The sequence below is a fragment of the Fistularia commersonii genome, chromosome 4 (genome assembly GCF_037954325.1).
Source record: "Fistularia commersonii isolate RoL2024-O1a breed Wild chromosome 4, RoL_Fcom_v1.0, whole genome shotgun sequence".
In the NCBI taxonomy this organism is placed as follows: domain Eukaryota; kingdom Metazoa; phylum Chordata; class Actinopteri; order Syngnathiformes; family Fistulariidae; genus Fistularia; species Fistularia commersonii.
Genome location: NC_141287.1, coordinates 17,879,469 through 17,898,723, shown reverse-complemented (window position 1 = coordinate 17,898,723; position 19,255 = coordinate 17,879,469). Strand labels below are relative to the sequence as shown.

General features: G+C 46.9%; 4 protein-coding genes across 4 annotated transcripts; all 4 read left to right on the top strand.

The window, feature by feature from the left end:
• The first annotated feature begins 29 nt into the window (after positions 1-29).
• On the top strand, positions 30-2,086 carry hoxd12a (homeobox D12a). The gene is made up of 2 exons (XM_086144658.1): positions 30-588; positions 1,030-2,086. The coding sequence occupies exons 1-2, from the start codon at positions 30-32 to the stop codon at positions 1,266-1,268; spliced, it is 798 nt and encodes a 265-aa protein (XP_086000784.1). The 3' UTR covers positions 1,269-2,086.
• Positions 2,087-5,493: 3,407 nt separating this feature from the next.
• hoxd11a (homeobox D11a) lies at positions 5,494-9,750 on the top strand. Its single transcript, XM_086145707.1, has 2 exons — positions 5,494-6,414; positions 6,916-9,750. Exons 1-2 carry the CDS (start codon positions 5,793-5,795, stop codon positions 7,152-7,154), a joined length of 861 nt encoding a protein of 286 aa, XP_086001833.1. The 5' UTR covers positions 5,494-5,792; the 3' UTR covers positions 7,155-9,750.
• Positions 9,751-10,774: 1,024 nt separating this feature from the next.
• On the top strand, positions 10,775-13,382 carry hoxd10a (homeobox D10a). The gene is made up of 2 exons (XM_086144657.1): positions 10,775-11,621; positions 12,294-13,382. The coding sequence occupies exons 1-2, from the start codon at positions 10,820-10,822 to the stop codon at positions 12,566-12,568; spliced, it is 1,077 nt and encodes a 358-aa protein (XP_086000783.1). The 5' UTR covers positions 10,775-10,819; the 3' UTR covers positions 12,569-13,382.
• Positions 13,383-14,527: 1,145 nt separating this feature from the next.
• Positions 14,528-18,427, top strand: hoxd9a (homeobox D9a). The gene is made up of 2 exons (XM_086145706.1): positions 14,528-15,195; positions 15,636-18,427. Exons 1-2 carry the CDS (start codon positions 14,628-14,630, stop codon positions 15,878-15,880), a joined length of 813 nt encoding a protein of 270 aa, XP_086001832.1. The 5' UTR covers positions 14,528-14,627; the 3' UTR covers positions 15,881-18,427.
• Positions 18,428-19,255: the final 828 nt, after the last annotated feature.

The window sequence follows — 19,255 nt, the reverse complement described above, 5'->3', positions numbered from 1 at the left end:
AGCGCGGGCGGAGAGCGCGGTGCCTGGAAATGTGCGAGCGGAGCCCGTTAAATCCCGGCTACGTTGGTCCTCTGCTGAATTTCGCGCCCTCCGAGTCCCTGTACTTCTCCAACCTGCGGGGTAATGGAGCCCACCTACCCGGGCTTCATCAGCTCCCCTACAACCGGAGGGACGTGTGCACGCTCCCGTGGACATCGTCAAGTTCGTGCACGTCTGCGCCCGCGGGGGGCAGTAGCCGCGCCTTCGGCGGCGGCTACTGCCCCCCGCCGTTCCTGTCGCACCCTGCGTCCGGGAGCGCCAACTCGCCCGGCGGCCACCACGCCAAGGCGCACGCCGAGGAGTCGGCGCGATGCCCGGCGGAGAGCCACCTGAAGACGGGGGAGCCCGTGAGGCTCCACGACGTGTACGCGGAGGAGCGGGGCCCCGCCGGTGCCCGCGGCTACCTGGACCTGGACGGTCGCCCGCAGTTGGGCTGCGGGGCCCAACTCGACCCGGTCGCGGTGGGTCGGGCCAGTGTGACTCACAAACCGCAGATTCCCACGCAGACCCCCCCGGGCCACATGGGCTCCAGGACGACTTGCACTGAAGGTCAAGTACCTTTATTATTATTTTTTTTTGAAGATAATACACGCAAAATACGTTCAAAGTACTTCCAATTACACGCCTGTTTGGTTGCAGCTGTTAATCAAAAACCCCCAGAAAAAAAAAAAAAAGTTTGCATCCTGGAGGGAGTTCAGAAGTTAGTTCTCCATCATCAACGTCTTTGTGTTTCTCCTCCCCCTCCTCCATGAAGAAGATGCTGATCGGACTGTTATTTTTGATTAGATATCTATTTTATATCCCCTCTGGCATCGATTTCAATAACGCGCCCACAGGTCGCCTGCAGGGGTTGTTTATCTTTTCAGAAAGCCGAATCAAGTTCCCCCGAAGATGTGACCAACCCAAGCAGCCTCCGACAGTAATTGTAATATCGATGCATGTGTGCGTGCTTGTGTGTGCGTGTGTGTGTGTGTTTGCGCTCCTCCTCAGGTGCACCGTGGTGCTCGTCCCACGCCAAGACCAGGAAGAAAAGGAAGCCCTACTCCAAGCCTCAGCTGGCCGAGCTGGAGAACGAGTTCACCCTAAACGAGTTCATCAACCGGCAGAAGCGGAAGGAGCTGTCGGACCGGCTGGATCTCAGCGACCAGCAGGTCAAGATCTGGTTCCAGAACCGGCGGATGAAGAAGAAAAGGCTCATGATGCGAGAGCAAGCCTTCGCCGGCTACTAAGCACGCACGATTTCATGTACGTGGGAGAGACTTTTTTTATCGATATGGTCCAATCAGATTGTTCAGGTGCGACCCATCCCTCCCTGAATAACGCCGTGCACAAGCGATGGACCTTTGTTTATATTCACTCTGTGCGCGCATACACACGTGTGTGTGTGCATGTGTTTGTGTGTGTGTGTGTGTGTGTGTGTGTGTGTGGGCCTGGTGTAAGTCTGGGCTCAAGTTCATGTTTACAGACGGAGCAGCACCGCAGTAAAAAACAAAAAAAAAGTTGCATGTGTAGTTACTAACACGTTATTACACTCGAACCGTTCCGTTGGGAACGGTTGTTCTCTCTGCTTCGTGTCGTGGAATCTCATTATTTTATTTTTTTGTGGGAATGCGGTGGAATTCGTGTTCTCAGTGAAAGGAACCAACTTATAACGGAAGTTCGTGGATGTTGTTTTGTGCGATGACAAACGTGGGCGTGTGTGTGTGTGTGTGTGTGTGTGTTTTATCGTGAGACCCGTCGGTGTGTTTATATGCAAATATGATTGTATGATATTGATATTAAAAAAAACAACTCTTGTTCTGTAAATCGTTTTTTTTTCCTCAAATACTTTATGGAATATTGTTCACCTCCTGTGTGCATAATTTATAATTGTACTCCGGAATGACGAGAGGAACAGGACGCGTCAGATCAACTCTTTCACATGAGATTTTTGTACAGTGTTTGTCAATAAAGATTATTTTAAATGAGCTGGAGCCACGATTTTATTTTATTTTATTTTACCCCCCCCCCTTCCCAATTTAAGACTCATTTGACACATGACTCAGAATGGAATTAGCCACGCGTGGTCGTCATGATTTTTTTTTTTTTTTTTTTTTTTTTGTAAAAATAAGGGAGGGGCGTGGGGGTTTTGAGGGAAGGTGGATTTTGGAGGAGTTTTAATCTGCAGATGAAGTGCTGAAGGTTTTATAAGATAGGGCGTTTTCCTGAAGGTGGGTGTTTTGCAGCTGCAGCGGCCTAAACGCCGCCCATGCGGATCGTCACTGCAGCACGGTTACACAACACGGACACACAAATAACCAGGTAATAACCAACATAACTAATTTGTTTTTTTGCCTTAAGCAATTATATCAATAATAACATCTTTGTTTCTGGTTCAAAACCGGGGGAGGGGGAGGTTGGTTACACGTGTTTCTTTGTACGCCATTTTTCATTTCCAGCTAAGAATTCAGATAAAGATCGCCCGCAAAAAAACATTTATCCTCCCGTTGTTCGCTATCTTTACGAGGAAAATTCCCCCATAAGATCCGTTTTTTCTTTCAAGTTTCATTTTGTTTAAGTTGCAGATGCGTTCAATATAATTTTTTTTGTCTAACCCCAGGGTGGGTTCATACCAAATCATTTAAAGCGCGGATTTTACGCAAGAAAAAAAATAAATGATTGTCTTTTTCATTTTTCAACATCCTCACATGTTATGGCATAGATTTTATATTTTTTTTAATTTCATTTATAGCTAAAAGTTGACCACATTGCAGATCACGAACAGGGCGGAAGTCCCAGTGTCCTCCTGCTGTTTACCGGCTGGTGGGGGGGCGCACTGGATACACACATTTTACACATTTGGAACTAGTATTTTTTTGTGTACATGCCTATGTTTGTGTTCAAACACGTGGTGTGTTAGCCTGGAATAGTTTTTATTGCCCTGTTTCTATGGTAACGAGGAGTTTTTGTAGGTGCGCCGTCGTAGTATTTGTGGTTTTATTGCTTTATGAACAAACAGCCAGACAGCGTCACGTAGCTCGGGCTCCTGTGATGGCGGCGGTGTGTGTGTGTGTGTTTGTGTGTGTGTGTGTGTGTGTGTGTGTGTGTGTTTATTTGTGTGGTTGGTGGGTTTGTTTTTGGGGTGGGGGGTGCAGAAAACAAAGTTAAGGTCAAGTTAGTAGACATTTTTTTTTTTGCATCAATATTATCTAGGGTTATTCTGTAATAGTGCGGATGCGTCCTTTAAACCGGATGCGATTTTGTGCCAGACCCTGCCGCGCATTGCTAAACCACACACACACACACACGCCAACGTACGCACAAACACACTGTTTAAGGCCGAAACAACTTCAAAACAAAAAGGCGAATGGACAAGGCGGCGTGGGCTGTTCTGAAGCTCGATCCCCCAAATAATTCTGCTCATAACGCATTTATTAACACGTCAATATTTGAACATCGGTCTCAGTCTTGTCCGCTGCAACGTGAAAGTTTGCAAACAAACTGGCGACATTTGACAGAAAGAGCGCGACAGAGCGCAAAACAGCAGCAGAAAAATACAATAGTCATCAGCACCATCATTATCATCACGATTATTATTAGTACTAGAAGTATAATTATTACCATCACCATTATAATTATAATCATCATTATCATCATCTAAAATATTAGTATTATTATTGCTATTACCGTTATTATTTTTTATTAATTTTGCCATTATTGTTCGTATTATTTGTATTTGTATGATCGTCGTCATGATTACGCTTACTATTATTATTGTTGTTGCTATTATTGTATATCATGATTCAGTCTTAAAGGCACACTAAATCATACTGCGTAATTTGGAGCCTAATTCTGACAGCAACAGGTCGTTCTAACTTTGTCAGTACTTGAGTTTAACAAAATCATTTTATTCTTTAAAACCCGTCCGAACATTTTCAAAATATCTGGTCGTTTGCAGTATATCAATTTCGTCGTCTTTGGGTCAGAAATTCTATTAGTTAATTTCCGGGGGTGGAAAAAAATAATAAGGGACGATATCTATTTATATTTTTAATACGGCGTGGCGGTGATTTGATTCCCCAGAACCATAAAGCCTGCCGCCTTTGCGTTCACATGTGACCCGCCTGTTTAAATACCGGGAAGACGACTCTGGTCTTCTGACCAAAATTAGAGGATAATTCCTGCTGGATGGCAACAATTTGCGGTGTTATTTTTATGCCACAGTTGGTGAGGAAGGACGGGGGTGGGGGGGGGAGAAAAGAAAAGAAAAGAAAAAAGGAAGAGGAGAAAAAAAACAACAAACAAACACTCTAGAAGCTCGATGAGCTTTAAATAACACCAGTCATCTCTGCATGGCTGCGAATAGTGAAAAGATCAGTAAACCAATACTCACACGCAAACCAAAACTCGGGCAGCCCGCGGCTCGGAATTCCGTGTTTTCACCTTGGTTTCTTTTCCCCCCGCCGAGGTGGAGGCGGCGGAGGGTGGAGGCCCGCGGACATGGCCGCCCGCTGCAGCGGCGCGTCTGGAGAGTGGCGGCCGGAGGTTGGATGCCTGTGGACATCACCTAGACCACGGACGTCAACGCCAGTTGTTTTGGACTTGAATGTGCTTTGTGCTTTTACGCTTACAATTGAATTAGCGGGCTTTGTCTACCTCTGTGTGGGTGTGTGTGTGTGTGTATGTGGAGTGTGTGTGTGTGTGTTCAAGTGCAGCTATACTGATAATATTCATTTAAAGAAATAAAAACAAAGAGATTATGTGTAATGTGGGAAAAACTAGTGGATGGGACATTGTCCAACCTGACGTGGAGTTTAAGGGAATTGATTTCTTTGTTGTTTTTTTAATCTATTGTGTCGGATATTTGTGTTTTTCCAGTTGTGGCGGGCCGGGAAGGGTTGGGAAGGGGGGGTGGGTGGGGAGGGGAGGGGGTTTGTATTTGAGGAGGCGTTCAAGTCCCGGCAGCTTTTTCTTTGTGTGTTTGCCGTCATCTGGTGCGCGGTGATTTTTACGCACAGAATCCAGTGTTGATAGTCAGTGAATCCCGGCTCCCTTGGACGAACTCGGGTGGGGGTTGGAGGGTTGTATCCGGTATAACGGCGACTGGGGGAGGGGGAAGGGGGGGGGGGGGAGTGTACCGCATGTGGCCTTGCTGTCACTCCCGAGCTCCGCATCCAGCGCGACCAAACTGTTGCTGCACGGCCGCTATCCGAACTCCGGGAGCCGGGAAGTGGGGGACGAGGTGACGGGCATCGGAGCGGGGTCACCTCGGTGCGGCGCGTCACACACCGTCCCGATGATGTTGCTCCTCAGCCCTCAATTAAATATTCCAGCGGTGGTTGACAGTTTCCCTTTTTTTCTCCCCCCCCCCCCCCTCCCTATCTCCCTCTCTACTTCCCTCTCTCTCTCCCTCTCTGCTTGAGCTATGGCGCAAGAATCTCGGAGAGGAGTTTCCTCCGCAGCCCGGGAGCCAATGAAGTCTCTCGTACGGGCTCACATGAGTTTCTCCGGACGGCTTTTAATGACTAATATTGATGTATGGTAATTCCTCGCCTTGGATCACATGACACAATTACCTCAAGAATCGATCAAGATGTATTGCAAGTCTGCCTGCGTTTCCGATTTTTCCTCCCCGGCGGGGTCTTTCGGTGCGGCCGCGGTGCCACAGATGGACAAACTTTGACGCGGGGTCGGGAGCCGCCAGGTCCTTTTTTTTTTTTCTTCCTCCGGAGCGACGAGTGGAAACGGGGGAGAGAAAAAAAAAGGGGAGAGCGATGACGGAATACGACGATCGCAGCTGCGCGTCAAATATGTATTTACCGAGCTGCACTTATTACGTTTCGACGCCCGATTTTACCTCAGTCTCCTCCTTTTTACCGCAAACCACGTCGTGCCAGGTTAATTTCCCGTATTCACCCAACATTGCTCCGGTGCAGCCGGTTCGGGAGGTCGCCTTCAGGGATTACGGACTGGATCACCCCAGCAAATGGCACTACCGGGGGAATTACGCGCCGTACTACTCGGCGGACGACATCATGCACCGGGATTTAATCCAGTCTTCCGGCGGCAGGGCGGACGTGCTTTTCAAGAACGAGTCGCTGTACGGCCACCACGGCGGAACCGGCTCGCCGTGCAATTTTTTCACCGGCGTGGGCCGGAACGGTGTCCTCCCGCAAGGCTTCGACCAGTTCTTCGACGGTCCCGGCTCGGAGAAGCCCGACGCGGAGCCACCCGGGGCGGGGAAGACGCAGCCGCAACCGCCGCCGCCGCCGCCGGGTGAGGTCGCCGGGAACAGTCAGACTCTAACCAAACTGGACGAGCACAAGGCGGACCGGACCGGGAGCGCCGACGAGGATTCCTCCTCCAACTGCGACGACAAGAGCAACAACCGGCAGAGTGAGTTGACGTCCGCCCCACAGCCCCACAGACAATGGCCGCTCCACGTCCACCGCCACGGCCGTCCACCCGTCCGTGGTTTTACATGGGCCGTTTATAAGCATGCAAACGCTTTTTTTTATATCCCAATAAGATTTGCTTTATGGCTGTAAAAGGTATTTACAACGGTGGAGAAGGTGGGGGAGGGGAGGCGGGGTTGAAGAGCGAGCCGCCGGCTGTCCGGTGGTCTCGGGGTGGGGTGGGGAGGGAGGCTGGGGGGGGGGGGGTGACTTTACGCTGCGTCTTAGCAGGTAAATCAGGAAAATAGCGCAGGATTTTTAATCCGTGTGTGTGTGTGTGTGTGTGTGTGTGTGTGTGTGTGTGTGTGTGTGTACGCCTGGCAATAAATAAACTCACTTTTAATCAACCTATCCTTTCCATTTTCACCACCACCCCTACCTGTTTTTTTTTCTTTATTTTTTTTTCTTTATTTTTGTTTGGTTTTGTTTTGATGCGATACAGGTTCGTCCTCGACCAAGTCCAGGAAGAAGAGGTGCCCCTACTCCAAATACCAGATCCGAGAACTTGAACGAGAGTTTTTCTTCAACGTGTACATAAACAAGGAGAAACGTCTGCAGCTGTCTAGGTTGCTCAACCTCTCCGACCGCCAGGTGAAGATCTGGTTCCAGAACCGGAGGATGAAGGAGAAGAAGCTCAACCGCGACCGGCTACAGTACTTCACCGGGAACCCTCTGTTCTGATAGCTGACATATACAACAAGAGTGTGTGCCCGGGGTGCGGTATAGAACACACACACACACACACACACACACACACACACGCACACAAACACACACACACACTTTTTATTTTAGTTTACATATAAGAACAAGCAATCTGGAGAGTTAAAAAAGTGCCACGTTTTTTTTCCTCCCTTCCTATTCCTCAGTTATTGCATTTATTTATTTATTCCTCATGCATTTCCCCACTAAATCGAACACGCGCTTATTTTTCTCTCCCCCTTTTCGTCCTTTAAAAAAAAACAGAGTACGACTTTATTTATATGGAAATATATATATATATCCCAGGTGTGGCGCTGCATTGCTGAGACGCATGTGTGATGACCATTGTGATAATAATGTATCTTAGAAACCCCGAACGGAAGAAAACGATGAAAGAGGTGTTTTGTTGGGGGGAGGGGGTGTCTGGAGGTCTGGGATGGAGGGATGCGGCCCTGCGTCTCTGTCATTTCCTTTGCATTCAAACACTGGATTGTTTACTAAACCTTGAACCGTCTAGACAGAATAATAAAAGTAGCTATAAACGTCTAAATAAGGGGGCTATTGGACTTTGGAGTTCCAGCCCCCCCAGACCACAAGCTCCTCTTTCCTGTCTGGAACTATTCCAGCTTGGAAATGTTAAGGAGAGCTGAGGGTCGGGGTTGTTTTTTTTTTCCTTCTTTCTTTCTTTATTTTGACTTTTTCCTGAACGACATATCGGACACTCTTGTCGTTTCCAACCGGAAGAGGACCTTCCCGGACGAGGACGGCGTCGCCATCGATGTGGAATTTCTATTTTGTTTTTATTTTTTTGTACCCGCCCTCCTTCCCCCCCAAGTTTACCGGCTTCTACGTGCAAAATGTGAGTTTTAAAGCCCCCGAATTTAGAGATAAAGGAGTAACGGGGTTGGAGTTGTATTAGGAAGTAAAACGGGAAAACATAGAGAACAATAAGGCGGGAATTAAAGCAGCCGTGATTCTTAAACAAAGATGCTTCATTGATCAACCCTGGGATGAAGGGATCCGGTCAGCAGCTCGTCACATGACTGACACTTGTTTCTGTCACCAGAAGGATATTTAAAAACAAGACAAAAAAAAACAGGAAGAAATTATCAGGAAAAAAGAGCAAGGAAGTCGATATTTCTTTTATTTTTATGATCGCTCGCAACCGCAGCTATTGGCCAAAAGGCGTCAAAAAAGAGACGTTTGATGAAGCGTTTAAACGAGTCGTCATTAAAGTCCTGCAGTGAAATCACATTCGCAGCTGTGTGTGTGTCTGTGTGCGTGTGTGTGTATGCGTTTGGATGTATATGTTTGTGCGTGTAGTTCCCAAAATACCCACAAGGGGGCGGACTTGGCGCTTAAAGCTGCAGGAGGCGAATGCTCGGGTTCAATGCAACAAACAGACCGCATGTGTGCGTCAAGACGTGGCACAAATCAATCCTTAAACACTTTGGCCTTTTTTCTTTAAAAAAAACAACAAAAAACAAAAAGAAAAGCAACCAAATTTCCCCCGGCTGATACACTCTTTGATTCTATTGAGTTTTTCAATTTCCACATACCGCCTTGTGTCCAAAGGCACACGACGTGGGTGTTTTCCCACCGGGCAGCAGCAGCAACCACCGCACATACCCGGATCTCGGACAAAATGTCAGCTTTCAGTCCCAAGTCACGTTCAAGTGTGTTCGGGAGAAGAAGAAATTAGGGAAAAACCCAAATCAAACAAAAAAATAAATAAAAATAATCGCGGCGGATGGTTGACTTTCTGTGTGTTCGAGCTGGAGGCCGCAGACACAAAGTCTGATCCACGCAAGGACTAAGCATGACGGTTTTAACGGAGAGTTCGCGTGGAGTTTATTTCATTCATTTCATTTGACAGACGAAAATAATAAATGTTGTCGTTCTTATTTCATGTATGTTTTTTTAATTTTTAAAACACACATTCTCTACCTAAACGATAAATTTATCACCGGGGGGAGGGGGGACAAGGATGCTTTCCTAACGAAATACACCCTGAGACTAGTGTACATATTGTTGTGTGTGTGTGCGTGTGCGTGTGTGTGTGTGTGTGTGTGTGTGTGTGTGTGTGTGTGTGTGTGACAAGAAAATGTGATAAACACCTCAGCTGTTTCCATTGCGGGATATTGAAAATATACCTGCCTACATTTGTGAGCCATTCATTACATTTGGAAACTATGGTTGAAATTGAAATATATATCTATATATCTATATATGAATATAAATATATGTTGGCGATTGTCACGTGTCCATGTTAAAAAAAAACAACAAACGAAGGCCTGATCTGTGTGAGCCGTGATTTGGAATTGTACATAAACATCTAGAATTGAATGAATGCAAAGGAGAAGAAGTTTGGGAAATGTAGTCCTGATGCATAAAAACTACAATATTATTTCTAAACGCTTAATTTTGTATTTTTTACCACATCAACCATCGGGGATTATTTAATGTTTGTCTTTTTAATTTAGTTGATGTTTTTGCTTCTACGGATTTTTTATGTTTCCCTCGTTTTCTCAACACATTTGCGCCACGAGGAAATAAATTCTGAACACGCCACATATTTGCCACATATTTGACTTTTTGCACTTCAAATCTGTAATGACGCTTTTGACTAAAGGTATATCGACAATGTATGCAATATTTTGCATATATCACCCTTCTCGTTCTCTTGCTTTTTTACCGGCCGCAGAAATTATAATGCGGATCACATTTCCAACACCGCATTCCGAGATTTATCTTATTTTCTCTACGGTGAATATTCACAGTATTTTGATTTTAAAACGAATAAGTGTTGTTGTTTTTCGATTTTGATGTCTCTGGGCTGCTGCGCAAACCGCAGGTGGGATTAAACGCTGAAAATAGTGGATGATGTAAGACAAACGGAACAGTGTGTTTTAATTTGATACCCCAGTATTGTATAGGAATATATATATATATATATATATATACACATATATATATATATATATATGTATAGGTGTAAAATGAAAATCGGTGGTTCCATCGATGGCTGGATATAGAAATGTACACCGGGATACTTATAAAAATAGATTGAATTGGCCGCTGCTTGCGATACAGTAGGCTGTTGCTTCTTGGCAGCGTTTGAACACGTAAACACACACACACCCGCACACACACACACAAAGAGAAACATGGCTTTGACGCATGCCAACACGTAAACGTCCCCCGTCCCCCCCCCAACATCTGAATCTGATCTGCGACTGTTCTTTCTTTTTCTTATCCTTTCCTTTTTTGGACAGGAAAAGCCGCGTCTATCCGGTTAGATGCTACCCTAAGAAAATGGCTGTACATTTAATAATAATAATAATAATAATAACAATTATAATTAAAAAAAAACAAGTCCCACGATGCCGCTGCTTTGTGCGCTGCTGCAATGACTGGTTCTGGTCGTTAGGTGTCGCTGTTGACCACGGCTGCAGCCGCAGTGCGAGAGCGCGCAGGCAGGAGGAGGAGGAGGAGGAGGCTGCGTCTCAAGGCCATTTTCAAATCTCATTGGTGGGCTTGTCATGTGGTCGGGAGGCATCCCGACTTGCACGGGGATTGTTTTTCCTAGATATGTCAGCTTCCAAAAGGACCCCGCTCTCCTCTAAACACCGTCACCCCCAAACATGTCGTTCCCCAGCAGCTCTCCCGCCGCCAGCACCTTCCTGGTGGACTCCCTGATCGGCGCCTGTCGGACGGACAGCTTCTTCTCCGGGGGCAACATGTACATGCCGTCCGGCTCGGACGCGGGAACTTACGGAATGCAAACCTGTGGACTCCTGCCGTCTTTCGGCAAGAGAGCGGAGGTGAACCACCACCACCACCACCACCACCAAAGCGTGGCGGTGAACGTCCCGCCTTACATACCTCAGATAGACACCTGGACAGAGCCGGGCAGGGGCTGCAGGGCGGACGCGCCCCCCCAGGTGTCAAACTTCACATTCTCACAGAGCATAAAGGAGGAGAGCAACTGCTGCATGTACTCGGATAAGAGAGTGCAGAAAATCAGCCCGTCAGAGGTCCCCGCATATTCGGCCCTGCTCCCCGACTCCTGCCCGGGCGAAAGCCCCGAGGTCCCGGTCCCGGGATACTTCAGGCTCGGCCAGACCTACGCCAACGGGAAGCAGCAGCAGCAGCAGCAGCCGCAGGAGAACTACCGGCATGAGCCGCCGCTCGCCAACCCGACGCTGATGCAGCTGAGCCGGGTCACCCCGAAACCGCCGCAGTCGTCCTGCTCGTCTTCCTCGTCGTCGTGCAATTACGCAGAAGCGGAGGAACCGGGCGAGGACGCAGCGCGACGCCCGGAGGCCCCGAGCACGCCTGTCCCGGCGCCGGACAGCCCGGAGCCGCGGTCCGGCCCAGAGGACGAGGCTTGCTGCGCGGACGCCCCCGCCTTCAGCCCCGAGCTGCTGCGGCGGGAAGGGAAAGGTGGGTTTTGGCCGCAGTGGAAGCGTTTATGTCGTGGCGCTTTGCTGAGAAGCCTCCGGCGTCGTAAAAGCAAACATAAAATACAAACAACCCCTCCAGTCGTAATGTTTAATGAGAGTCTTTCTCAGGTTGCAGTAATAGGCTGCAGAATGGCTTTACCATCCACAGGCAACCCCCCCCCCCCAATCCACCCCTGCACCCCCCTCTCCGCCACCCCCCACCCCCACCCACCTCTCATTAAAGGCTCAAATAAACCTTTTTAGAAAATACATTGTCACCGTCTCTGGCTATTTTAGATTTTTTTTTTTTTTAAATGCCCTCAAAAATCCAAATACAGTGGTTTTGGGAGCCCCGTCGCCTCTCTGTGACGGAGACCCAGCCCCGCGTTAGACGTGATATATTTAATACAGCATCAGAAAATTAAATAAAGCCGGCGCGGTGATGCGCTTCGAACCCGGGTAGAGTTATGAGCAGAAATGATGCTGCGAGGCGCGTCCCCGGCGTGCACTTGGATGGGATTTATTTTATAACGGCCCTGTGCATGTTGGTTAAGGTGCGTGTTATTTCCCAGAGGTGACATGCAAAAAGCAGCAGGTGACGGCTGTGTTAAAGCTGCTTCTAAAATATTGTTTATGTGTTTGTGTGTGTGTGTGTGTCTGTGTGTGTGTGTAGACTGCAAGGCGGACGGCCCGACAAGCAACTGGTTAACAGCGAAGAGCGGGAGGAAGAAAAGATGTCCCTACACCAAGCACCAGACCTTGGAGTTGGAGAAGGAGTTTCTCTTCAACATGTATCTGACCCGAGAGCGCCGCCTGGAGATCAGCCGGAGCGTCAACCTGACCGACAGACAGGTCAAGATCTGGTTTCAGAACCGCAGGATGAAGCTGAAGAAGATGAACAGGGAAAACCGCATCCGAGAACTGACCTCTAACCTCACCTTCTCGTGAACGCGCACCCGGCCTGGCGCGTCCCCGGACTCTCGTCTCCCCTTTTGGAGCCAAGCTGTGACTCTTTGTGCCAATTTCAGTACTTTTGTGTGGCGTCGTGTTTTTGTCACAGGGTATGTTTCTCTCCCCCAACAGCCCTCCTTTTTTATTATTATTATTTTTTAATTCATCCTTTTTTTAAATCCTTGGGTCTTAAATTATTGGAAGAAGTGGACTTCCGCCCGGAGAAAAAGTGGAAGGAAACGAGTTTTTTTTTTTTTTTGTGAAAAAGCACATTTTAATTGTGGTCCACGTGTTCTGTTGAAGTCTTTTTTTTTGTTTTTGTGTTTTTTTCCAAGGGGGCCGAGGGGGCCCATTCGCTCTTCTTTGGGGGGACTTGGAGGTGCCGACTGAGCCGTGAATCCATTGCATGTGTGTGGCATGTATCTTGCAATAAATAGATGGTGAAACCAGGTTGTTCGTATTTGTCATGGCTGATAATATCTAGATTATAAACACGCAAATAAACGCCTCGCCTTTTGGTTGCGCGTTATCCAGTCGCCGGGGTTTATTAATGTCGTGGCTTGTTGCATTTCACTTCGTTGAAAAGGTTAATTTCCCCCAAAAGAAATAACATTTCCCATTAAAACACTATCTGCAATAAAGGTGTGCTAAAAATATCTAAACCCTATGAATGATTACTATGTTGTTGTTTTGGAAATATCTACAGTCACTTAAACACAAACGAACTGCACCGTAATAATCTGTGCGAGTAACGAACAATGGATTCGAAATATTGTATTTGAACTATCCGAAATGTATTAAAACATTACAATCCCGCATCCGATGCTCATTTTCGCGGTCTGTGTGTGGCGTGTGTGTGTGTGTGTGTGTGTGTGAAGGTGAAGGTGGAAGTCGCGAAAACAAACAGAAAAAAGAAACCCCGCTATCTTACGGGCCTCTTCGTAAAACCGAAAAGACCCATCGGAGCGGGTGTGAAATAATTCTATTTTAAAAGCAAAGTTTTTCTTCTCGCTTCTTTCAGATCTTGTTTTTATCATTTCGAAGTGTTTTACACAAAGTCCAATTTAATTGTGTCGTCTTGTCGCTGCAACTGAAGGTCAACGAATTACATTTGAGCGACAGCGAAAACTCAATTCTATTTTTTCCCCTAAAAATAGGAAAAAAGAAGATAAAAAAGCTTTAAACGGCGCCTTCCAGGAAGCACGACGGGCTGAACCCACGCTGCCTTTTGCCCCCCTTCTTCTTTTTCTTCTTCTTCTTCTTCTTCTTCTTTTACTAGTGTCGTGTATTATCACACGCACCTCATAAAACATTTATTGATACACAGGCAGCCGTTATTGCTGTCCTTTGAATGAATACAATAATTTCACAGCTGCTGCTTCCGGGCTCAAGTTTAGAAAATTACTCCAGTCCAAAAAAAAAAAAAAAAAAAAAAACACGTTTCCTCATCGGATATTAACAATTGACGCGCCGGAAATGGCGTCTGTTATTTTACAGCATGTTATTACATGTACATTTAGTTTTTTATTTCATTTTTATTTTTTTCTTTACGAGGATTTTGTGAGTCAATAAATCGTTTATTTTACAGGTGGCGGAGGGTGTCCGGACCAGATTATGGGACTTTTCTTAAACATTAAAATGTAGGGAATGAGTGCGAGTGTGCGTGTGTGTATACATGTGTGTGCGTGTATGTGTGTGTATGTGCATGTGTGTAGGCTTCTCGTCCTCTCGTTGAGCCGCAGCCCCGCAGCATGTGAGTTTGCGTGATTGTTTTACTCCCCTCCAGTCACATCTGCCATGGGCATTTTTTTATTACCATTGGATTGAAAAAGCTAAATTAAACCTGAGGAGAAGTTTGGAAAAAGAGGGGCAAAGAAAAAAAAAAGCCGGGGGAGCAAGGACAGGATTGATTTACTCTCAGTATTGGTAAATATGACCACGTGATCCATGTAACCAATCCCTGTAGATGCAGGCCAGCAAAAATACTATGATTGTTCATAGAGGGAAGCTTCCCGTAACAGTGCGCGGCTTATTATAAGAGGAGGACGGGATCAAAATGTCTTCCAGTGGCGCGGTCACCAACTGCTATGTGGACGCGATCATGCGGCAGGAGCCGGAGGACGTCTACGGCGCCCGCTTCATCCAGGCGCCGCACACGGTGACCCCAAGGCCGCCAGGTGCCGGGAGCGGCGCCGACTTCTCGTCGTGCAACTTTGCGTCCAAACCCGCGGTCTTCCCTTCGTCCTGGTCGTCGATGCACCCGCAGGGGATCTACCACCCGTACGTGCACCACCACCACCACCACCACCATCACCAGCCGGCGCCACCGCCGCCGCCTCCGCCGCCGCCACCGCCACATCTCCCCGCCTCGGACGGCCGCTATGTCGGCGTGCGCTCCTGGATGGAGCCCCTGCCCGGCCACGTTTCGCTCGCAGGCTTTCACGCCGGCCGTCGGGCGACGTCTTACGGCGCCAAAGCGGAGGCTCCGCCGGCTAAGACGCCGGAGTGCGACGGCGCGGACGCCGCCGAGTTCCCGGAGTGCGCAGACAAGGCGGCCAGAGACACCAGCGGCAGCGAGCTGTCGAGTCACGGCGAGCCCAAAGAAGAGAAGCAACTGGACCAGAGTGAGTAAACGTGTCCTGATTTACAGCCCCTCGAACCGGATGAGCCTCGCCGCCTCAAACTGGAGCTTTTTTACTAACCTATAAAAAGTGTTTTGTAGCCCCGCGCCGCGGAGGAGAACCCGCCCTGCTCGGGTTGTTACGGCCGTGCACTAGAGATTCCCGTTGTCACAAGACGCCTTAAAAATAGAGAAAAAAAAACACTTCATGGAGAAGTGTGTTTTCAGTTGCCTGCTTGAAAAAGAAATATATATATATGTGTGTAAAATTTAAAAAAAAAGAACACCATGGCGCCCCCACACACATGGTTTGGAACAAATTAAAACCATTTTTCTCCCCATCCGGTGCCCTTTGACACCCCCCCCCCAGACACACACACACGTACAACGAACCTGCATCCTTGAAACACACACATACATTTCTTCTCCGCCTGTGTTTTCCAGGCAACCCCGCGGCCAACTGGATCCACGCTCGCTCCAGTAGGAAGAAGCGCTGTCCCTACACAAAGTACCAGACCCTGGAGCTGGAGAAGGAGTTCCTCTACAACATGTATCTGACCCGGGATCGGCGCTACGAGGTCGCCCGTATTCTCAGCCTGACCGAGAGGCAAGTCAAGATCTGGTTCCAGAACAGGAGGATGAAGATGAAGAAGATGAACAGAGAGCGGGGCGGCAAGGAGCAACTATAAGAGCTTGAAAAAAAAAAAAAAAAACAAGCAAAAAAAAAAAAAAAACCTAAACAACAACAGAAAAAAATGCGTCCTTGTTTGGAGACGAGGGAGTATTTTGGGTGGGGGGGTGTTTTTACTGGGTGTCAGTATCAGTCTTTGTTAGAATATTATTACAAACCGGACAGTTTTTTGGCAATCTGTTTTTATGTGTATCAAGTTTTACTTTAAAAAAGTGAAAGGTGTGTGTGTGTGTGTGTGTGTGTGTGTGTGTGTGTGTGTGTGTGTGTGTGTGTGTGTGTGTGCGTGCGGTTTCACAAAATACGTCTGCAAAATGACCGCTTAATTATAGTTGTTAAGAAATTGAACTTGCATATAAAGCCTTATTTGTTTCTTGGTTTTATTTGGGTCCCATGGCCTCCCCGACTGCTGTTCGAGTCGCTTCACGATCGCGTGGAGAGTTTAAAAAAATACAAGTGTGTATGTGTACGTGTGTGTGGGTGTGGGTGTTTGGAGAAAGAAGCGAGCTTTCTTTGACATCCGACGTCAGACCTTAAAAAAATGTCTGAAAATGCCTTAATATTATTTCTTTCTCGAGGAAGTCTGACGCACAATAATAGCGCAAATATCATTTGGTCTGGAATTGTATTCCTATTCAGGAGAGGCTTGTTGCTTGTAGAGGTCGCTCTAAAAGGCAAATAATCACTGCTTCCGGTCGGATTAAACACAGAACCTTAGAGGAATCTTCTAATCCTTCGTGCAATTGATGTTCAGTGGGATTAAGTGAATTGTGCTTGAGACTGGGAAGACTAAGGGGCGTCATAAACACGGAGAATAGGTGTTGCGCCGATCGGGTTTAAGGCAGGAAGAAACGGCCCAATAAAGCTAAAGAAAATGGCGAGACGTCTGGCCTAAATGAGTTTATGGGCCGGGGTCGGGATTACTGGCCCCCTTTGAAACCCCCCACTCTTCTGGCGTGTGAGCGTGTTGCTGACAAACAGAACGTGGACAGTATTCCACGGGGTGTCTAGCACAAGGATTGTTTCAGAGGAAATCGTCCACCCACCACCCCCACTCCCACTCCTACTTCACCCACCTTAATGGTCACCTTAGTACCACTTCCCACTGGGGAGGAGGGGGGCAAATTGACGTGGGCGTACTGACCCCCACATCCCCACCCCAGCACTTTCTGTGGAAAAAAAATGAATCTTTATCTTCACTAATCTGACATGTTGGTTTTTTCGTCATCCACTGGCTGGATCTGTAGATACATTGTCACATTTGTGCAAACATCCTCCTCCTCCTCCTCCTCCTCTTTCTTCATTTATACCAAATCGGTTGTCTTTCTCCGCCGCTAGAGGGCGCTGTTGCTCTTTTAGTTCCTGTCGGGTTTACCTCACCGTGGAATTCACCCACGCAGGAAGACGAGAATCCTCTCCACGCAGTGATTGTTGTGGAGAGGTACGAATTAAAAAAAAATCTGCCGTGCAAAAAAATAGAATTAAAGACATTACAATTAAAAAATATATAGTTAGTGTCAAGGGGTTTAAAGGCTCTCGTAAAGTTGAATCAGAGCTGTATTTTATCACGTCGTCATTCAAGGGAATCAATAAATACTTTTTAAATTAACTTTTAAAATCCCAAATGGATTTGATACATTTTTTTAGGAAAAGAACATTTCTAGAACAGGGTAACGAAAGATCAATATGGAATCACGAATAATAAAAAGGAATAATATAATCACAAATAATTCAATTATTGATCATTATCATTTTTAATGAATCAGATTTAAGCTGTTAAAATTTATTTCTCTCTTCCCAATCAAAAAGAAAATATGTTGATGACTGGTTGACTGGGACCGCCATTCTTTCAGAAATCATGATCATGGTTGATAAGGGGAATTGGTTTCTAATTTGGGGGTCTGATTTGTAAAAAAAAAAAAAAAAAACAAGAAAAAAAAAAAAAAACTTGCACGTTATTTTTGTTTCCACATTTTGTCTCCAAAGGGACGACCTCTTTCACAAAAACAACAAATATAAAACACAAGTCTGGTCATAAAGATTTGTTCAGTGATACTCAAGGCCTCAAACCCATTCATTGTGTTTCGACCAAATAAAAGAAAAAGAAGACAGCGGACCGTTGCTGCAGGGCGGAGTCCTTCCCGCTCTGCAGCGAGGGAGAACACACGAGTGTGTTTATGACTTTCACGACTACAGTCACCACTGAGGGTGACGCTGGTCATCCGGTTGAACCGAGCACAGAATAAAACCATGATACGCCTAAGAAGCTCTTCAGAGACGAAAACGAGTGCATTTAGGAAAACAGCTCGAAGACCGGCGTGACCTCTGACCCGGGGTGGTGGCGTTGGGCCCGTTGATCTGGCCGCAGACGCTTTGCGCGGATGCCACGACTGGATTTGACCTTTTTTTTTTTTTTTCCTCCCATGATGTAAAAATGGCGGCGCGTGTCAGCAGAGGGAGGAATTCCTGTGATCATCCGCTTTCTCTGGTTGTGGACGATCATGTGCCTCGTGTCCGTGCAGTCCAACTGGGACCAACACTGCATACACACACACACACACACACACACACACACACACACACACACACACACACACACACACACACACGCAGAATACTTCTGGTTCTTTAAATGAAGTCAAGTTAAGCTGCATACTGGATAAATTACTTCTCCTTCTCTAAAAAAAGGATGGTTTAGAAGCCCCTCACTGCCACATTGACTACATTTCAGCTCTTCCTTTATTAGGTGACATTAAGTCCAATAAATGGGGGGAAAGGCGTCTCTAATCCACAAAGCTCTGTCTATGGCTTTTAAATGCAGCTTGTTGGCAGTAAAACCTGGCCTGGTTTCTTGGCGCTCCAGTCGGATCACAAAGGTTGCTATATATTGGAAGTTAAAATAGACAATAAAATTTAATCTTACTCACCGCAGTGAATATTTTTTTTGTTTGTTTTTTCGGGGGAGGGAGGGGTTGATTTTCAGATTTCATATTCGAAGTTTAATGCGATTCCGGCTGGAGCCGCGGCGAGGAAGTGCAATGTGAGTGTGTGTGTTTGTGTTCGTCTGTGTGTGTGTTTGATTTCGCACGTTCAGCTGCAGAACGACGTCACTGTTGCTGCTTCATTTTTGGACAAATCAGCGCGTCCGGTTCGAGATCCAGATCACACACAAATGATAGGGAGACCCTGAAATGCGGCCCGTCTGTTTTAACACAGGCCTCCGTTTAAACTCAGCCTGAATTTCCTTCCACACAATTCTCAATGATTTTATTATATATAAATGTAGGGCACTATTTTATTTCTCATGGGGAGGTTGGGGAGGGGGTCGGGACGCCGTGGGCGTTTTGGTGATTTTTTTGCTCATTTGGACAAAACC

Bases quoted from the DNA above. Each gene is read 5' to 3' on its own strand.
- hoxd12a (XM_086144658.1), top strand. From the start codon at position 30: ATGTGCGAGCGGAGCCCGTTAAATCCCGGCTACGTTGGTCCTCTGCTG. The intron at 589-1,029 runs GTCAAGTACCTT...GCTCCTCCTCAG, and splicing joins CAGGACGACTTGCACTGAAG to GTGCACCGTGGTGCTCGTCC.
- hoxd11a (XM_086145707.1), top strand. From the start codon at position 5,793: ATGACGGAATACGACGATCGCAGCTGCGCGTCAAATATGTATTTACCG. The intron at 6,415-6,915 runs GTGAGTTGACGT...GATGCGATACAG, and splicing joins CAAGAGCAACAACCGGCAGA to GTTCGTCCTCGACCAAGTCC.
- hoxd10a (XM_086144657.1), top strand. From the start codon at position 10,820: ATGTCGTTCCCCAGCAGCTCTCCCGCCGCCAGCACCTTCCTGGTGGAC. The intron at 11,622-12,293 runs GTGGGTTTTGGC...GTGTGTGTGTAG, and splicing joins GCTGCGGCGGGAAGGGAAAG to ACTGCAAGGCGGACGGCCCG.
- hoxd9a (XM_086145706.1), top strand. From the start codon at position 14,628: ATGTCTTCCAGTGGCGCGGTCACCAACTGCTATGTGGACGCGATCATG. The intron at 15,196-15,635 runs GTGAGTAAACGT...TGTGTTTTCCAG, and splicing joins AGAGAAGCAACTGGACCAGA to GCAACCCCGCGGCCAACTGG.